This window comes from Geospiza fortis, unplaced genomic scaffold, assembly GCF_000277835.1.
Source record: "Geospiza fortis unplaced genomic scaffold, GeoFor_1.0 scaffold112, whole genome shotgun sequence".
In the NCBI taxonomy this organism is placed as follows: domain Eukaryota; kingdom Metazoa; phylum Chordata; class Aves; order Passeriformes; family Thraupidae; genus Geospiza; species Geospiza fortis.
This window is the reverse complement of record NW_005054298.1, coordinates 18727732-18746818: the sequence shown is the minus strand read 5'-3', so window position 1 is coordinate 18746818 and position 19087 is coordinate 18727732. Positions and strand designations below refer to the sequence as shown.

General features: G+C 36.9%; 2 protein-coding genes across 3 annotated transcripts in view; one reads left to right on the top strand and one right to left on the bottom strand.

Annotated features, from left to right (window-relative positions):
* Positions 1-4416, top strand: part of LOC102033246 (neurabin-1-like) — a 39233-nt gene extending 34817 nt beyond the window's left edge. For both annotated transcript variants that reach the window (XM_005415865.2, XM_031058448.1), the window contains 2 exons: positions 2537-2725; positions 4067-4416. In XM_005415865.2, the coding sequence (XP_005415922.1) occupies positions 2537-2725; positions 4067-4234 (357 nt within the window). In that variant the 3' untranslated portion in view covers positions 4235-4416. The remainder of the gene's footprint in view (positions 1-2536; positions 2726-4066) is intronic.
* A 1722-nt stretch (positions 4417-6138) lies between these two features.
* PDK1 (pyruvate dehydrogenase kinase 1) lies at positions 6139-19081 on the bottom strand. The gene is made up of 11 exons (XM_005415863.2): positions 18940-19081; positions 15643-15784; positions 14115-14186; positions 13415-13599; positions 13040-13129; positions 12673-12750; positions 11989-12065; positions 11213-11311; positions 10172-10282; positions 8889-9002; positions 6139-8761 (listed from the first exon to the last, which is right to left on the bottom strand). The coding sequence occupies exons 1-11, from the start codon at positions 19055-19057 to the stop codon at positions 8621-8623; spliced, it is 1227 nt and encodes a 408-aa protein (XP_005415920.1). The 5' UTR covers positions 19058-19081; the 3' UTR covers positions 6139-8620.
* Between the last annotated feature and the right edge of the window lie 6 nt (positions 19082-19087).

Below are 19087 nucleotides of genomic sequence, written 5' to 3'. Positions count from 1 at the left end.
GTGAAAAATTCAAATTTTATAGTATTAAATATCTGTGAGGAGATGATGTCTGTGTTTTAACACAGATTCAGATGTTGCTACAACTTCTGGTTTTAGGGTTCTGTCTTTACCAATATGAAGTAAAAGGAGTTTGTTAGCAATTGATGATGCTGAAGCTGCAATTCATAGCTAAGCCTGTAGAATCCTCCATAGTGCAGTCTGTTAGATGCTCTAATCTGTGCTGTTTGGACAAATTGGTTTAGAGAGTCCTCAAGATTCTGTTAGGGGACAGCAATTCTCTGACAAAATGAAAGAATCTGAGTCTCTTTTTTTGACAAGAATACATCTTCAGGTACTTTCACTCTGAAATTACAGAAGGGAAGTTCTTGCATGGCTTACACAGATTCAACAAATCTAGAGTGAGTTCTAACTGGAATAAAACACTTCACACATTTTTTCATGTAAAGGAGATACATAGATACATACACACCCCCACTTCAAATTATAAAAGTACGTTGATATATTAAAAAATATGTATATGACAGCAATATATTTTAGTATTTCTTCAGTGCCCTTCTCTGGGCCTGTTCCAGCACCTCAATGTCCTTTCTGAATAGAGGGGCTCAGAACTGGACACAGCACTCAAGGTCACTGATAGACCACACCTGAAATACAGGTACAGCCTAAAATGCAAAGTATTTCCCCTTTTTTTGTACTATTCATGAACACTTGTTAGTATGAGACAAAGTTGCCAATATATTTTTTTTTAATTGCAATATCAGGTTGGGGAGTACTGTTAGGTAAAATTATTTAAAATAAATGTGCATTTTTAAATTCCCCTGCTAATTTATCCAACTAATCTTCTTTGTATGAAGCATCTCAAGCTTGATAGCTTGGATAGAAGACTCAGTTGTCTTGATACAGATGCTGTATAGAGCACTTCAAGCCAATCCTCTTCTAGAGCCCTTTGCTGTTATTTTATGCAAATTGCTATTCTCCTTTCACACATCAGTAAGGCAGATGCGTTCATTATATCTACATAAGCATTTTGATTTGGATAAGGAGTTCATTTTTGAAATAAATATTCTGATTGTTCCCACTTGCCTTACTTTGATTTATCTCAGAAATCAAATCAGATGTGCTCCAACAGTGGTCCTGCTACGTTCCAGCTGCTAGTGGCCATTGAGTCTTTGTGATCAGACTCAGGCTATTTGGAAGTGAAAATCCTTTGAAATGCTTGTAGTGTGGATTTTGACACTCAGCAGAAACTGTTCAGCTCTACAAACTCATTCCTATTTTTATGGCTTGCCTCATAATGTAGCCACTGTCCTTTGTTTCACAGACCAGGGAAAGCAAAACCATTTTGAATATTTGTAGTCCTTCACTACATTGGAAATTTGAAAATTCTGTGTTTCCCCTCATATGTGTCTTCCATCCTGCATGCTCAGATCCATTGTGTTGCATGATCAGATCATGTGACAGGCCTACATCTCACTGTCTTTGACTGGTAGTCACCACAATCATTTTGTTACATCAATCAGCTCTCCCAAATATTCCATCAAATAAGCTGGATTTTGTGAGATCCTTTTGGCTGGCAGCTGTAGTTGTTCACCTGTGATTTAACATGATCATCTCTCAAATCTGTAACTAGAAAACTCCTTTTTTCCATGTTTTCTATTTATAAATGCATGTAAGGCCTGCTGGAAAAGGGGAACATATTTTCTGCTGTTTGCAAATATCTTGGATGAGAAGTCTGCAAGTCTAATGTAGCCTGTACTCAGTCATGAGCTGGTGAGAGATGATTCTGGATGGTTAGTAAAATTTCAGTTAACTGATGTTAGTCATTCAAGTACCACACAGGAATTTCTTCTCTGCAGACACTGAGCTCTGTTGTGTAGCTTTTCTTTTGTGATGAAGTAACAGTGCTTCAGGAAAACAGCAGTACCTTTTCCCCTTGGAAGCAAAATGAAATTGAAGCAGGGTGCCTCAAAAGCTCTGTGAGCTGGCAAAGTGTATTTTCAGTGGACGTCTACAAGCTGCTATGTTTCTGAAATGGTCATCTTCTATTTGGGCAGTCCTTACAAAATGTCAACCTAATAGCATTAGTTCAAAGAACAAACAGTCTTCTCTTGACAAATGTACAAAATGTAATAAAACTGTACCTAGAACACTCACCAGATTTACTGGCTACCAGAATTGTTTTTATTCTGGATTTCCATCACTTAACAATAATAATAGAGTTGAAGTGCTTGATAATTCTTTATGCAGTGTAAGGTAGCATCTAACATCAAGATAGAGCTACCTTAACCAACTAACTGAGGAAGTGTGTTCATTGTTTGGATAGGTCCAATTTACCATTTATGTTCTCTTTCTGACTTTGTGTTGTATGTTGAAGTGTCTTGTTTATAGTAAATTAGGCAAACTGATCTCAAGAACTTTAGTTTTGGAGTAGAGCATGTATAAAAATGCACTTTGTTAACCAAACTCACCTGACAACTGGAATTCAACATACAGTCAAGTAAAATAATGCTTATGGTGACTTTTCTCAATTGGCTAGGCATTGGATGATGAATTTACAACAACAGGAAAGCAAAATCAGTGGCACAGCAGACCTATTTCTGAATGGACCACACAGCAAGTATGCCACTGGTTAATGGGAATGAACATGGAGCAGTATATCACAGAGTTCACAGCTATGAATGTAGATGGACAGCAGTTGATGCAGCTCGACAGCGAGAAGCTGAAGGTATGCGTACATCCCAGGACTGATTTGTAACTGTATAGGTTTCACTGCTTATTTAGACATATTTTTAACTCACAAAGTCAAATTTCCTGGTTCTGTGGCTTTTTAAGGGATAGAGTTACTTGCTCTTGTTATTCTGAGTTGCTTTTGAAATACTTGGAGAGTGTATAGTTAGGTGCTAATTGGTAATTGATTGTAGAATTAAAGGCTGTTTATAGCCAGAAAAATAACAACTATTGCTTCCTTGAGGAAATGAAAGGAAGCATATTTGTCCAAGGAGTCTTGATACATCTGTCACCAATCTCAACTAAGGTCATACCAAAACAAGTTCTGGCCAATTTAAATAGAATTGCAGGATCCAGTTTTAGAAATCCGTTTCTTCAGCATTTCGTCTTCAAATGGGAAGGCTGAAATCCTATCGGTGACATTTTAAATGTTTCAAGTTTTTACTCCTGCTCCAAATAACATATTCTGAATCTTCTGAGCCTTTTCTTGCCATATTGCACCTGGAAGCTGTAGTATATATGTATCCCTTATAGTTCTGGTAAATTCCTGCAGTTTTTCTTTCTTATTAGATTATGAGACTGCATTATGGACAGGCAAGGTGTGCAGCTAGAAGAGGTTCATTGGTCTGCTCTGGCGTAAGGCAAATTATTATTAATGATCAATAGCAGAATGTGAGGGGCTTAGGGGGAAAAAAGGTGTTCTAACTTCAGTCTCCAAAATGTGCCTGCATTTTAAATAGACATGCAACACTAAATGTCCTGTATTTTATAAAATTCCGTGCGCACAGAGAAGATACCAGTGGCTGGCCTGTCAGTGGCTGTCCCCAGCTGCGGAGCCTTGGGCGCCGTGCCCAGAGCTCCGTGCGCGCCTGGCGCCCGTCGGGTGACGGGATCGCTGCTGCCACCTGCCGCTCGCAAGCGGAAGTGTGCCGTCCGTGTCCTGAGCCGCTTCCTAGTAATGCACCTTAAAGTCCTTCAAATTAAAGAGTTGTTACCGAGTAAAAATTCCTCGTGTGTAAAAAGAGCTAAGAAAATATCTGGACACTAATACCAATGATGTTATTTTCTGGGAGTTCGCAGGGGTTTACATGTTTGTAAAATGCAACACGAAATTGTTATTTCACAACTGAAGACCTAGCCTTGGTTTTCTTACCCACCTTGTTACCCAGATAATTATTTGCAGTGTTTCTGCGGCCCTGAATCTTTATTTTTCAAATAAACAGACTATCTTGTCGAAAAGCGAATAACACTTTCTTATACTGTTTATGCACAAGCACTGTTAACAGTGCTATTGAAAAAAAATACTGATGAGGTTTTGTTTTGTTTTCCTCCTCCAAAGGCTTTGGGAGTTACTAGTCAAAATGACCGATCAACAATAAAGAAAAAAATTAAGGATATTAGAAAAACACAGGAAAAACTGGAAAAGCAGAAGGAAAAGGTTCAAAAGAAGGAGAAAGAAGTTCGCAAGACTGGCAGAGTTGTGGCCACTCTTGAATCAAGCTGCTAAAATGACCATTTTATTTTAGTGCAAACTTGCCTAATCTGGAGGATGTTCAGCAGATTTGTATATAATTGTACAATTGAGGGAGGAGGGAAAGTGCAACAGTTCAATGTGGTAGGTGGTTTTTTACTTTTTAATTGTGGTCCCTCCCCATTACAGCCCAATAAAATGAAATAACGTTTTCAGTATTTTTATTTCTAGTTGACTCTGCCTGTACTAATGGACAATAATTTAACTTTCTGCCTTAAGTAATATTTCTGCTTCTAAGGTGTCATATGCCCTTTTCATTAAATCGATGTTTGTGAAAAGTAGAATACTGTTTTAAAAATCATTCCAGTATTAGTCAACTAGCATTTGATAGAGCTGAAGGTGATAGAGGGACAATAGAAAAATCCTGCCAACAAATTCAGTCTGTGACAGTCTGTTTATCTGTTGCCACTAAAGATGTATAGTAAAAATTAAGTTTAAGAAATCGTAATGTCAAATTAATTTAAAAAGAAAGCATGTATTTCAAATTTAGGAATATTTTAATTCTTTTACTTCCAGAACTTCATTCAAAGTTCACTTTAGCAGCACATCATTTTTGAATTCTATGTGTTGCAATTTACTGAGAAAATAACAAGAAATACAAAGTAGTTTTCACAAACTACGTATCCTAAGCATAATACTAAGTTTTCTGTACACTACCCATATGGTGTTGGGACAAGGTTTAAGCCTATAAATAAGATCCTTTTTAACCTATTTTTCCTAAATAATACATAGTTTTATAGATTTATGCTATGAATAAGATCAATTTGCAATACATGTATTTCTCTTTTCTACATGCGACAAGATTTTTTGTGGACCAAATTTATATATTTGCTAATTTTAAACAATACTGTTTTTCAGACTTCAAATACTGAGGGAAGAATTGTAGGACAAATTATCACTGACACCCCAGGTTTCTGCCTTGTATTTAAATGTTCAGTTGTAGACTACAGATTATTTCTCTTTAAAGGAGGATTTGATTCTTGACATAGCTTAGAACATGACTTGGTGTTTTGTATAATTACATACTATTTTCTAGGCATACTACAAGAGCACTTCCTTAATTTAGATTATTCCAGAAACATAGACTAGATTAAATACCAATTCCACCCTAGAACTGACTAGAACAAAACTTACATAGTTCATTTATGTGGACCAAGTTCTCCTTTAAATCTATGGACTGTTTTTCATTTTAATTAAATGAATGAACCTCACTGTTGGTGTTTCACATTTATTATTTTTTTGTATAAATGTCTTAAGAATTTCAGCAAAAGGACTGTGTGGAAATGCTTCTGCACACTAAGCATTTCCAAAACAAAGTTTGAAAATCTTGGTAATAAATACTTTTTAAAAGAGATTATATTTCAGTTTTATGCATTATTTGGTCAAGATTTAACTTATTTACTTTGTTTACAGTAGATTTGAGTTGTATGCCAAACTTACAGACCTTGAACCAAAGAGGAATGCTGCCCTACTGATGAAAGAGAAAGGAATTATAAGTATGGAATCATCAAATACTGAGGATCTCCCATGTAAAACCACCATTTAATTAATTCAGTCAAGAAAGCTGAGTGTTTTCACAGCTAGAACATAGAATATTGCTAGAACCCCATACTACCTTCTTTCTTTAAGCGTACTGTTGCACCCTGGGAAGTTTTCTCCTGAAGGAGACTAGTGGAAGTGATGGTTTCTGAGGTTTCCCTGTGTGCAGAGCTGTTACAGGTAAGGAGGGGCCACAGCAGGGATGATACACTCCCCTGGCAGCCGAGCATGAGAACACTGATGATCAGAGCCCACAGCGTTTAACATCTGGTGGATGTTGAAGGAGAGGGCTGGATGCACTGAACAAGCTCAGTACCAAGCTACACAGTCACCCAACAGAGTTTCATTTTCACAACAGTTTTAATGAATAAATGCAGCAATTCTTTCAAAAAATTAACACAAACCAAGATTAACTTTACAGTGCAAGACTGAGCTAATTTGCATACAAAACTATTATTCTCAGCATTTTGATAGTATACTACTTTTCTGTAGTCATTCACTTCAACTTAACCAGTATGCTTGCAATGACTTCAGTAAAGTAATGAAAATACTAAACACAAAAGTTGTCTTCTGCACTTCTATTTAAAGTTATCAAAGATCAAATTTTTAACTATGATTAAATATTGTAAATCAAACCACGGTGCATTTGTGTTTCCACCACAATTGTCTGGGGTTGCAGGCAAAGAGATAACTACAAATATAATTATACAGCAAGTTGCTCTGGTAATCAGAATTCAATTGGAAGTTAGCTGAGAACATGAAAGAGACTTTATTACAGTAATATCTAAAATACTTAATAGACTTTATAGAAAACAAACTGTTAGCTTTTCTTCAGAAATACCGCTTGTAGTTGTCCGATGTTACTAAAATCAGTTGAGTTAGTTAAAAGATTTAAAGGCTAGAATGCTCAGCTTCAGACCTGATTTTTTTAAAGCCCTTGCTGTAACTTTCAGCTTTAGTTTAGCAAAAGCAATAGCTGCAAGTGTCCCTTCCAGCATTCGTACAGGCCCCATTTTAAACTATGTGGCATTTCTCACATCTGTTGCAGGGCCAAAGAAGAGAACAGCTCTCAGTTCTCTTCAACTTGTAGGCCTGCAGATTGAAAGGTGTGCCAGTTATCAGCTCACATCCTTGTAAGGAAGAATAGGGGCCTCAAGGTGCCCACAAGCTTGAGTGGAATAGGTAAGCCTACTGATCTGGTGGCAATGAAGACACAATAATCCTCCCTCAGACTGTCTGTATACAGCCCAGTCTGTAATGCATTTCTGTTAAAGTTATCTACATTAGCTTAACCAGGGTATGAAACCATTTTGTTGTTTTGCAGAACTTGGCTAGGGAAGTAGCAGGTGATAAATCTTGAATCTTGCTCAGCTGCAACTAGAGTAGCAAGACTTCAATTTCCAACATCCTACCTATCCCCTTCACTTGTGGTATCTCACCTTCTGCTCTGCACAGAGATAGTAAACTAGCAAAAGCTAGGCTTATTGTTTCTGAGATAGAGTATGCATGTCTGCTGCAGAACAAAACCCACAGAATTACATGTAGTTTAATTAACTGAGAAAAGGATTGGTTCCCAGTGGCTTTAACTGCATCACTCCAAAAATGCTCAGGAATGACAGGGATCGAGGTGCAACACAGATGTGTGTGATTTGAACAAAGCTCGTACATAGGCATTAAGTTGAATTCTTAATTGGAAGGACTCTGTATCTGAAATGTAAGATTCATTCCCCTCTCTGTCTTCCCCTGTATGTTGTGATTTGTCTTTGATTAACATATTCTGGTTATCATGTTTATGTTATAGTGTCACTTCCAGTTACTACAAAAACGAGGCCAGAAGCATATCACAAATGCAAAGGTATTTTCAAAAACTGTTAATTCCACTTATTCTTACTTACTCCTGAGAAGACAGTTTATACTATCAAAGTAATAGAGATGCCCTATTACAGACAAATTTTAAGAATCTGTTTATTAAAATAGTTTCATTTACAGCTGTATCTGACATACCCAAGTCTGAGATCTTACAAAGGTCAGAATGTTGATACTGCATTTTGGCATGACCTATAGAAATACAGCAAATGCAAGACTAACATTTCTCTACTGTACACAAGCCAGTGCTGTTTTTTAATTCACAATGATCAGGGCAAGGTAAGTTTTTCACATCTATTATATATTCACATTACAACCAAAGAAATAGAACCGATGCCACCACATACCTGAGATACGTTATACCAGTAGTAGCAGTTAAAAACACTTTTAAAAAACTTTTATCCCTACAGAGGTGTGATTTCTACAGCTGAAAACACCACCTTGATGTAGGCAGTGTATGTAGGCAACATATCTAAGTTTGCAAAATTAAGCTTCAGCATGCTTAAGATAAAAGGAAGTGCCATACACTTGCAAAGGTATAGCAATGAGCTCAATATTTCTTACACAAATTTTTCATTAATCTGCAGAATTGTACAATGGAAGAATGTTCCAGTGAGCTTTCTTAATAGTTTTTCTAATAAAATTATTTTTTAATAATACAAATTAATACCAGATGTGATAGCTGTGGCATTGATCCCTGTAAAAACCAAAATATTGTTCCTTTGACTTAGCTCTGAAAGCAGTCATAAATACAAAGTGAAACAAATGAAGTATGACCATTTTTTAGAAGTGCATGTTTGGGGGTTTTGGTGGCTGTTGGTTTTTTAATTTCAGAAAAGCCTCATTACATTCAGATTTAAAATTACTTTCACATATCAGAAGTGGCTCACAATCATAAATCAGGTCTTCTAAATTCCCTTTACAGACAAACCTACTTAGGAGCTGCTGAGGAAAAAGCTACATACTCCGAAAAGTGGTCATGTCCTTTGGCTCACTGCTTGGCACACACCAGTCATCAGCTTCATGGTTTGCTTTATAATGTTTCCAGGCTGCTTTGTTGTATACAGGGAGTCTTTCAATTGATTCTGTTGATAAGGCCTGTAAGGAGAAAAGGCTCTAGCTGATGATTCTTTTTAATTGAAGTTACCATAACAGAACAAGGAGTTCCATTAGCAGTTCAGATTACAGCTGCTGATAAATGTAAAATTAGAGTGTTACAGCATACCTTGATGTAAATAACTGCATCTGTGCCATAGCCTTCTAAGGAATACAGTTTCAGGTCTCCTTGGAAGTACTGTGCATACAGACGTGATATGGGTAAGCCATAACCAAATCCAGCCTGATCAGGAGAAAACGTATACTTCCATTAATTGCATCAATCAGTGGCATTTTCTGTTTAAACTTAATAGGTAAAATAGACAAACTAAGCATGATGTTTGACAGTAACAGGAGTTCAGGTGTTAACTATTATGCCATCCCCCAAGCTATTACATACCCCAAAACAGAAGAATGCATGAATGATTGTGATTATGAGAAAACTATTTGATTTCTTTGTCAGGCAGGGCTGGTAGGTAACACTTCTTGCATTATTTATGGTAGCTTTTTGAAGAGATGCCATTGGAGAAAACTCTGCTGTGTGTCTGCATCACACTTCATGGAGCTACTAATCTGAAGTACTCAGAGTTCTTAAGTCAAATACACATCATCATCAGTATATATAAAAAAGGTTCAAGACACAACGTGTATGACTTTGAGGCTTATACTGAAATTCTACCAAGCCCTGGCTGCAGTAGCAGGACAGGGCCCTGAAGTGTTAAGTGTGACTTTTTTGTTTAAATACTAAATATTTTGTTTAAATACTAATTTTTGTTTAGGTTTTAGAGGTAATCTCTCAGTGAGCTTACACAACACTCCTCTGTAAAGATCTCATGTTTAGTAAGTTGCAGAGTCATCTACATGCAGAACTACATATATTTTTAAATGATGCAGTATGGGAGAATAAATACAGGAAAGCTGTTCAGAAATTCCAATTTCTGGGAGCTTAGGCTTTATTTCTTGTGCATTTATTACATTCACATGAGACCAAAGTGGATTCTTCATATGCCCTCTCACATCTATGTACCTTCATCCTTGCTGGGGGTTGGTACAATTGACTACACAATACAAATGAATATGGCCTTGATCTAAAGTCACTGTTACAATTATTCTTTCATTCAGTGGCTACAAATATAATTCTGAATCCTGCTCTCACTGTAGTATGTGCAGCATAGCTGATTTTTAGATTTAGTAGAGAAAGCGAGAATCTTGAACCAATTTTGAATAATTTTTGGTATTTTATGCCGTTTTTCAGTTATTTTTTGAAAAATACTTTAATTAAGCTTGAATTAAGTAAAATTCAAATATTACTCAATGTAATATCTATAAAATCAGCATTTCATAGCTTTAGCTAAATGGTTTTTGTGACAATGAGACCTATCCAGGATGCCATGGTATAAAAGTCTTGCTTACCAAAGGTGTAGCTCGTGATGTCTCAACACGAGGACGTGGTGCTGTTGAATACATATAGTTGAACAGTCTGTCAATTTTCCTCATAGGAACACCACCACCACGGTCACTCATCTGGAACAAGAAGGAGCATTTAGCTTTATATCCCCGAATACAGTTTTATAGAAGACAGCTTCTCTCAAACAATAAGGCAGAAAAAATTACAGTAAAGTATTATTTGAAGGTATGTTACAGATTTTCCTACTAAGTTACAGATTTTCTTTTAATTCTCACCTTCAACAATGACCAAAGACAGATGAATACTTCCCTTTCATCCTTTATCCAAACCATTAAATAAAATACTGCCATAAGAAGCATTCATAATGTCTTGGAGAAAAGGAAATTCTGCTTGAATTGTGCATTACTTTTATCTTGTTCATCACACACTTTTGTCTGAAGTCACTATCTATACCTTTCAGCAAATGCTAGGTTCTCTGTATTTTTATCTTTATTCCTCAAGAATACTGCCATTTAAATATGATTTACTAAAACCTATTACTTGAAGGAGTAAGTCAAAGGAGTTATTTTACTACAGTTTAGTTAGACCTGTGAAAAACACAGTGCTTGCAGCTGGTCTTTGAAATCAAAGATGAATGTTGTACAGAAAAAGAAGGGGCAAACTGTACTTCAGGAGGTTTGTTTTGTGTGGAATATACAATATATATTTCCCTTTCTTCAGTTGTTTCACACCTGTATAGCTCTGTCATTGTCACTTAGAAAATGTTGATGTTACAATTGTATAAAGATGCTACTTTAGTCATGGTTGCTTCTAAGCTAGGCAAGACACAAGCAAGTACAGGATTCTATTGCAGAGCTCTCAGTGTGACTGCAGCCTCTTCATGAGGCAGTATGTGAAATCCCATAAGGGCTTTTTACTTACATACATCATGACATACAATCTATTGAAGGAACCAGATCACCAGCTCAAGTTACTAATACGCTGCTCATGACAGGAAAAGAAAACCCTAATCAAAATAACTTTCAGAATAGTAAAAAAATTAGTACCTTCACAGTTAAATCCTCATTTCCCAACGTGATGTGTACATGAATTGCAGGATAAATGCCTCGATCAGCATGATGTTCCATGGTGGCTCTCATTGCATTCTGTAATTTCCAAGTACAACTTAAATCCTATTCACTTTGTATATTAACTTAAAATATCATTTAGTAGTTATTTTTATCATGTATTTAAGAATCAGAACAAATGTATATTGGTTTAGAATGGTTTTTTTAATATTCCTAGTTTATTCAGTATCAGTATATATTTAGTTCATTAGAATACTGAGACTTCAAATATTTAATTTTTTTAAAGGAAACATGAATAGTTTAATGTACAGCATTTGTGTTCTAGAATTCTTTATAATGCACATAGTACATGCAATATGGCACAAAGTCCAAGAAAAGACTAGGAATAAACTGCTGGAGAAAAGGTCTGTAGGACATGTTACGTATTTTACCAGATTTTAAAATACACAATTTATGGGATATCTCACTTGCTTCATTAACTAATGTCTTCATACATTTTAAGATTTAAGCTGTCTATTCAGAAGGTATTCAGTGGCTGGGTTAAAGAGATACATCTTCCAAAGCTGTTCATTTTGTATGCAGTTATTGTTTCTCTAATAGTACAGGGCAGCTGTGTTGCTGCAGTCAAATGGCAAGAAGTTTGCACTTGCAAAAACACGCTGTGATCTAGAATCAGTTTCAAAAGTCAAAGCAACACAGTCTCAGTAAACAAAGATGTAGGAAAGAATTGTGTAATTAATGGTAAGTGCACAGACCTTGAAAAGTTCAAAAACCATGTGATAGAGATGTGATGGCACGTACACCACTTGCATAGGCTGTCCTGGTGATTTAGCTGGAGAGAAGAGAGTCTAAATAACTAAATGGCAAATGAGATGTCTTTTATTCATTCCCACAGTAATCCAGAATGTGGATTTGTATTGTTAAATTTAAAGAAGGAAAATTTAAACAGAAATCTTTCGAAAAATTTTATGTTAATCAAAAGTCATAATCAAGATTTTAAAATGTTGCTTGCTGCTTTAGAAATTAGTCTTAAAACCCACTATGTGATCACTGACTAGGGCATATCATAGTTGTTTTCAAATATCCTCCTCATAGGTATCACAAAGATGGAACAGAAAGTCTTGTATAAATCTTTAATGTGCCACCAGAAATGCAGAGAGGGTGAAATGCAGTAATGTCAGGTGAAGAAACATGAAATCTTAGCAAGCGAAGGAGCCTGCTAAACTTTGTTATATCAACAGCTGTAGAATCAAAAACTTCTATGCATGTCAGTTTTCTGATTAAAGAGAGGAATGGGGAAAGCATTCTGCCAGATTAAAAAAAAAACAGTAGATACAGAGAACACATGAACTATGTGAAAAGCAGAACATTTCACCACCAGCTCCTTTAGAAGAAGCCATCATGATGTTCAAGAGCATGCCTCATCCACATTCACTTACAATTCAACTCTTCAAGGATAAGTTCTGGAGAGCTCATGTAATATAAATCACAAAGTCTCTTGGCATTTTCATAGCCATCTATAATAAAGAACACAGGAAGTTACATTTCCCCCTCCCACCTTTTTTTTTTTCTCCTTTAGAATCTACAAAAATAAAATTTTTGGAAGTACTGAGCACTGTCAGGGAGATTTGTACTTTTCAGAAAAACTGCACTTATAGGAAAAAGAAACAAAATTGTATTTCACGTCCAATAAAACTTCTGTTCCTGGCAGGCAAAAACAAAACAATATATGCATATCAGGATGTGTATTTACTCTTAGTATAGACTTCCGTGTAAGTTTTCGGGATTCTTAACATCTGAATTTACCTTTAATAACTTCAACAACATTGCAGTTAGGATCAATGCTTCCAATATGTTTTGGATGAGCTGGATTAATTTTCCCACCAAACAGTAAAGCTGCCAAAAAAGAAAACATCATTTAATATCCAGTGTAACTTTATAATTTTAGTTTGTGTCTTCCATTTTGCTAAATAAAAAATTTAGAGGCAATCTATAATTTCAGTCCTTACCATACTAAAAATCTTACTATTAATAAATATTTTAGGAATTGTATGAAGAATGAGTTATAAATGGCAAGGCAAATAGTATACTCCTAGGTGGCACCTTAGTACATATTGAGCACTTAAAGGAAAATACAGTTGACATGGTACAGACACCATTTGCCCTCCTTTTGACACTTACAGTGTTGATTAAGGAGCATTCTGATTGAGATGCGACTCATGTAGAAGCGGTCTAAAAAATACTGCACGTTCTGGGAGGTCACTGGATCAATGCCAAAGCTTTCCTTGTATTCTATTACTCCTTGAGCCATCGTAGGAATTACATCATTGTGGCGATTCCGGATTTTTATCACAGTATCTGTAAAACTAAAATGAATTCATTGTTACTATTTCACTTTCAAGGGAATTTAATCCTCCAGCAAACAGTGCCTGTCTACAAAAATGAAGACTTACAAAAATATCACATCTGCCTACTGCAGTAAGAAGGCAGGCCAGTCTTTACAGCACATTTCAGGTGACTAACATTGAAACAATCAGTAATCCACTATTTTGAATGTTTATAAAATTTTTATTTATTTATTTATTATCTTGATTCTACTAAGAGAAAGAGAAAACTGTGCCAACTGTTTTCATGCAGAACAGTCCATGCCTGTTAAATGGCACTTCAGGTCAGCCAGCACAGACCAGAGCATTCTATAGAATGACATTATGCTGAAGTGCTTAATTTCCTGTTTTAATGTACCCTCCTTTTAGGGACAGGGGATGACATTGCTGCAGTTCTTCTGTAAAGATTTGAGATAGGAAATTTTTTTGCAGCTACAGATTTTTTGCCAATTCTCCAGTACAATATTAACAAGAAGTATGTGACAGCAAAGCCTTACCTTTGAATAGCCCCTGTATCTTCTGAGCTTTTGTCCTTAAAGTCAAGAATCTCCTGAAGACTTTGGACGTACCTTTCAATGAAACAAAGAGGATAAAGATAATTTCTAATATGCCTCCCCAGATCTCTCTGGTTAGCAATCTGTGGTCTTCCAATGTTGTGTGTTTCCAAATCATTCTACCTGTGTCCCTGTGAATTTTGTTAGATTCCTTTGAATCCATTTATGATGTTTTCTTCCAAAATTTCCAGAGCAATGCATTCCACAATTTAATTAGAATGCATAAAATATCATCTTTGTGTTTTAAACCCAGTAGGTGATCACTTATTTGCAGCCCCTGCGTGTTCCTGTTAGTAGAAAAATCTTTCCATTTGTGCATGATTTAAGTATTTCTGCCATCCCTTTCCTGAGATACGTATTTTCCAAGCTGAACAATTCTATTTGGTTTCTCTTCACGTAGAAATTGTTCCAACCCTTTGATTATCCCTCTTGGTCTTTTCTGTTCAGGATGGAGCTGCATGCAATTCAGGGGAATAATGGGCTAACACAGTGGTACAATTATATTCCTACCCATTGTTTATTTAGTTCCTAATACTATTTTCCTTCTTGCCATCAACTGACATATGCAGAAAAATATTCCCAGTAGCATCAACATTTCTTTTTCCATTGTAAGGAAGCAAGCACACAGGAGAGGAGGTTCTTCCCTGTGTTCTACTTTGCATTTGCCCAAATAGAATTAATTTCCCATTTGATCAGTGTATCTAGTATCATGAGAATGTAAGCATTTGTGTTTCAGTAAGAATTCATTAAGCTGTCTTCATTGATACCTCTTTTCATATTCAGTCATCTAGTCAATCCCACTTACTGGCAGATTTTGGCAGATAACTTTAAAAGCCTTTACAGAAACTCTTGTGCCTTTAGCAGTTGCCAAGTAATCTCTTTGTTTTGCTTTCATCTTTAAAAAGTTTATGCCTAAGTTCCTTACTTGGAAGCAAACTTTACTTTTCAAATAATGTCTTTTTTCCTTTAATACTTTCATGTTCTCTCTGTTGTTTTATGTTTTGGCTTTGGTAATTTCCTACTGCTTTTTCTTCATATTTTCTATACCTTTACTCTCAGTCTGCAATAACCTGTCTTGTAAATGGTTTCTGTTATGTTTTGCAAGCATTTTGTGCCTTAGTTTGCTTCTGTTGTTTTCTTCAACTAGCTTCTTCACTATTAGGTTAGTTCCCTATTAAACACTCTTCTGGTGGATTTTTTAAAAAAAATTTTGATTCCTCATACATGAGTGTGTGAAATACTTAATGATTTTTTAATTCCCTTGGGGTTCTCTAATTGCTCCTAAATGCTTTTTCCCCACATCTGTAAATTTAGTTTCTGATCACATTGGTATATTTAGCATCTCAGTATTAATACATGATGTTCACGTAACAAGCCTATGAATGTCCTTTCAGCAGAAGAGAGTGACTTCCTCCAACTTGTGTATATGCAGGAGGTCACCCTTCAAGGAATGGAATGTCACTGTTCTTACCAGCTCTGCACCAGCTGCACTGAAGGTGTTCTTAGGAGGTTGTCTGGAAGCAAGCTTATTTCCTTCATTATGTTTGCCAATCTCACAGGCAGCTCTTGTCGCAGAAACATAAATGAAGTCTTTTCACAAGCATTTTCAGATCCTAAGATCAATATGACATCAGAATGAAGTCAATACTATGGCAGAGAACTGCACAAACTTACTTTCTTGCATAAGAGGCCTATACCTTGATTTCAAAGCAGACTCCACCAGGCTGTTTTTTCATGGCAGCAGCCCACTTGTATTTCAAAATCTATGGCATACTGAAACCTTCCTGTTGCAGTAATGAGAATCTTCAATATATGAACAGAAACCAATGCAACAGTTTCAGACCTATACTGTTCAACTTTAAATATGGCTTCTATCCATGTATATGGGTCATTTTATTTGCAGCAAACTCTAACCAGCACTGATCCAACAGTGTCATTCTGAGCATGTCAGAGAAGCAAATGAAACCAGCACAGGAAACTATTTATGAGAAGGATGCTTGAGAAAGTATCAATAGTCCCATACACCCTGCTTTTCATCACTGATCTTAGTGAATTATCATAACTCATCCTCAAACACTTTCAGAAAATAAATTCAGTAATAGAGATCTCATTTTCAACTCAATCTGTTATAGTTTAAATTCAGTCTTACCGGAACAGAAGTCAGTTGAACGAATTCACATGAATAGTGAGAAAGAAATGGAAGAAGGACAGCTACTCTGCTTAGCCATTAGGATACTAATACATTTACATTTTTACATTTTTAAAAGCTAGAAGTGTAAATACTGCCTCTTTTGATAACCGACCTGTCCTTTTGTAAGAACAAGTATCATCTGTGTGGGTGGCAATTAAATGTATTATTAAAATCAAGACCTGCTTGTACTCCCACAAAGCTTGTTTTCCTAGGTGAGAAAAGAAGGTGCAGCATGGGGAAGAGACTAAGGAATGCTGCACTTCATTCTCAGCCAGACTTCTTTGTAGACTTAAAGACTGCCACATAAACAGCTTCTGAACCTCCTAACCTGCCCATCTGCTGCAGTGAAGTGTATACTTTAGGTCTGGTGTTTCACAACATCTATCTCCTACAAATTAACTCCAGTGTTACTGCTCGGTTCACTCCTTCCATTTGGCACGGGGAAGTTGGGGAAGATTAGAGGAAGGGATGAGGAAAGAAAAAAGGAAGCTGGGACTGCCTTAAACATGAAAAATCTTCACCACATTGAAATAGAGCAGTTTACTTTAAAGCATGCAGACTCAGACACATAATAAACTACACTGATGAAAGAATGTCAGTTAATAAAAAAAGTGAATAATTTACAAGAAATTCCTCCACAGTGGCACTTACCAGCATTATGCACTGTCTACATATGACCTCTGCCTAGAAACCTTTCATTCTTCTCCCTACTCAGATCGCACAGGCATGACTGTTACTGGCCTTTCCCTTCTTGGGTAAAATTCCAAGAACAAATCAGACTGGAGGTATTAAACTGTAAATATAATCGTTAAATGCCTCATACACTCAAAAAATTACATTTCATTAAATAGTTTTTGTATCTGAAGGCCTTATCTTTGCAATCTTGGGTCAGATATGGAAGGCAGTATAGAGCAGGCGAATTGAACAAACAAATGACTCTCTTCCCATGTGCAGCTACAGTCTATATCTAGGCAAAGAATGGATAAAACTCCTACAGAAAATACTGTGGTCTTATAACCCAAGATCAGACCTGAATTTGCTTACAGAATATTTCATTTTTTAAAGTTAGCTTTATCAGATTTTATTATTTCGTCTTTGACTGTTCTCACTCTTGCAAAAGGAGAAAAAAAAGTCCTTAATGAAAAGACCATCAGATTATAATGGCTACAGAATGTCTTACAGAGAAATGTCTCTGTCTTGCAGTCTTTTTTATTTCTGTTACTAGTTTTTACTCTCTGTAAAGGATCTGTAAAGATTAAATCTATAGGGATTAAATCCTTAAGCAAAAGAGAGGAAAAAAATATTGTAGAAGTTTTCAAGATTATTTTTACCTTATGTTCAGGTACTAAGAGCAAAAAAGTAGCCTATCTTTTGACACAAGGAAATAGTGTGCCTTGAAAATAAACATTGATTTTATGGCAAGCATTTTATCAGTAATGGTAAAATAATACAGGTCAAAGCAAACTCTGAATTGCAAAGTTCTTTGCTTAAAAGTACAGCAGCAACAGAACATATGGTGAAGTTCCTGTTGGAATCTGGAGTTTTAAATGTCAGATACATTTCATTGCCACAAGTGACACACTGAATAGATGGATGAAGTGATAGCAGATAATTTTGAGAAAATCTTCTTTTTAAGTCTTCCTGCTTATACAAAGTTTGGGGTTCTAGGATTAGTTCTCACTTAGGTTTTATTTGCAAAACTATAAAAAAGCCATGAAACTATTAACTAGTTAAATATATAACATGTAAACATGTATGCACAACAAAGTGCCTTGGGTACAGAAACAGAACATACTATAGAATGGCGCCCACCTCAGGCTTTGAAAAGGTGTCTCAGTGTGACTTACACAACCTTTCTCTATTTGCTTTGAAGCAGAATAGAACAATTCCTGTGATCCCTTTTCTTTCCAAGCTGACAGTCAAACCTGGAAGCATTAGAAGTGGTTTTGGCACTGAGTGTAAGATTGAGTATCCTGTTACTGATTTACTCAGTTTCAAGGCTAGATTCCAAAACCTCCAGGATGGCACCCGTTGTCTGCATCCTGTTCCTTTTCTCACACACCTTTTAAAACGGCAACATTTGGCTGGGGTGTTTCTGTAGGGCACAGGCCAAGTGACTGAGCAGTGATGACTGTTCCAGCCCCTCGGTGCCAGCTGAGGCTGAACGCTTCACGTGTTTGGAAGATGCCTTTAAAAGGCTGCATGCTGCTCAGCAAAACGCTTAACCAGTCTCACCTGTCTGAGTCACTGCTCTAACGCTACAGTTGTCACAGCTGTTCCCATCCTCTCCCCAGCACTGCGGGCTCTGCAGGAAAACACCCAACTAGCCTGCTGGTGCCAAAAACTGGAGTTTTCAGCTACATTTCAACCTTGACACAGTCGCGGTCTCTGGGAATGAGCCAACTGGGCTCCCTTGCCCCAGAAGGAAGCAGAGCCCCTTTCTGCCAGAAATGCAGCATTAACAGATAAGCAACAGCCGGGCAGCGCTGACGGGGTGAGGGGTCGTGGCCGTCCCGCTCCTCACAGGCACCTGTGGGAGGAGGGGCAGCGGTCGAGGGCGGCTCGCCGAGGACTCACCGAAGTCCAGAAATTGCTTCATGGAGAGCGGCGAGGGGGAGAAGCGTGAGTAGAAGTCCACCTGCTGCGGGATGTTGCCCGGGGCAGCGCCGCGCAGAAGAGCCCGCAGCAGCCTCATGGTGCAGCTCCGTCCCCTCAGCTCAGCCCG

Coding starts and splice junctions, on each gene's coding strand:
- PDK1 (XM_005415863.2), bottom strand. CDS start 19,057: ATGAGGCTGCTGCGGGCTCTTCTGCGCGGCGCTGCCCCGGGCAACATC. Junction 14,187..15,642: donor GTGCAGCTGGTGCAGAGCTG/GTAAGAACAGTG, acceptor TTTCATTGAAAG/GTACGTCCAAAGTCTTCAGG. Junction 12,066..12,672: donor TATCCTTGAAGAGTTGAATT/GTAAGTGAATGT, acceptor TCTTCTCTCCAG/CTAAATCACCAGGACAGCCT.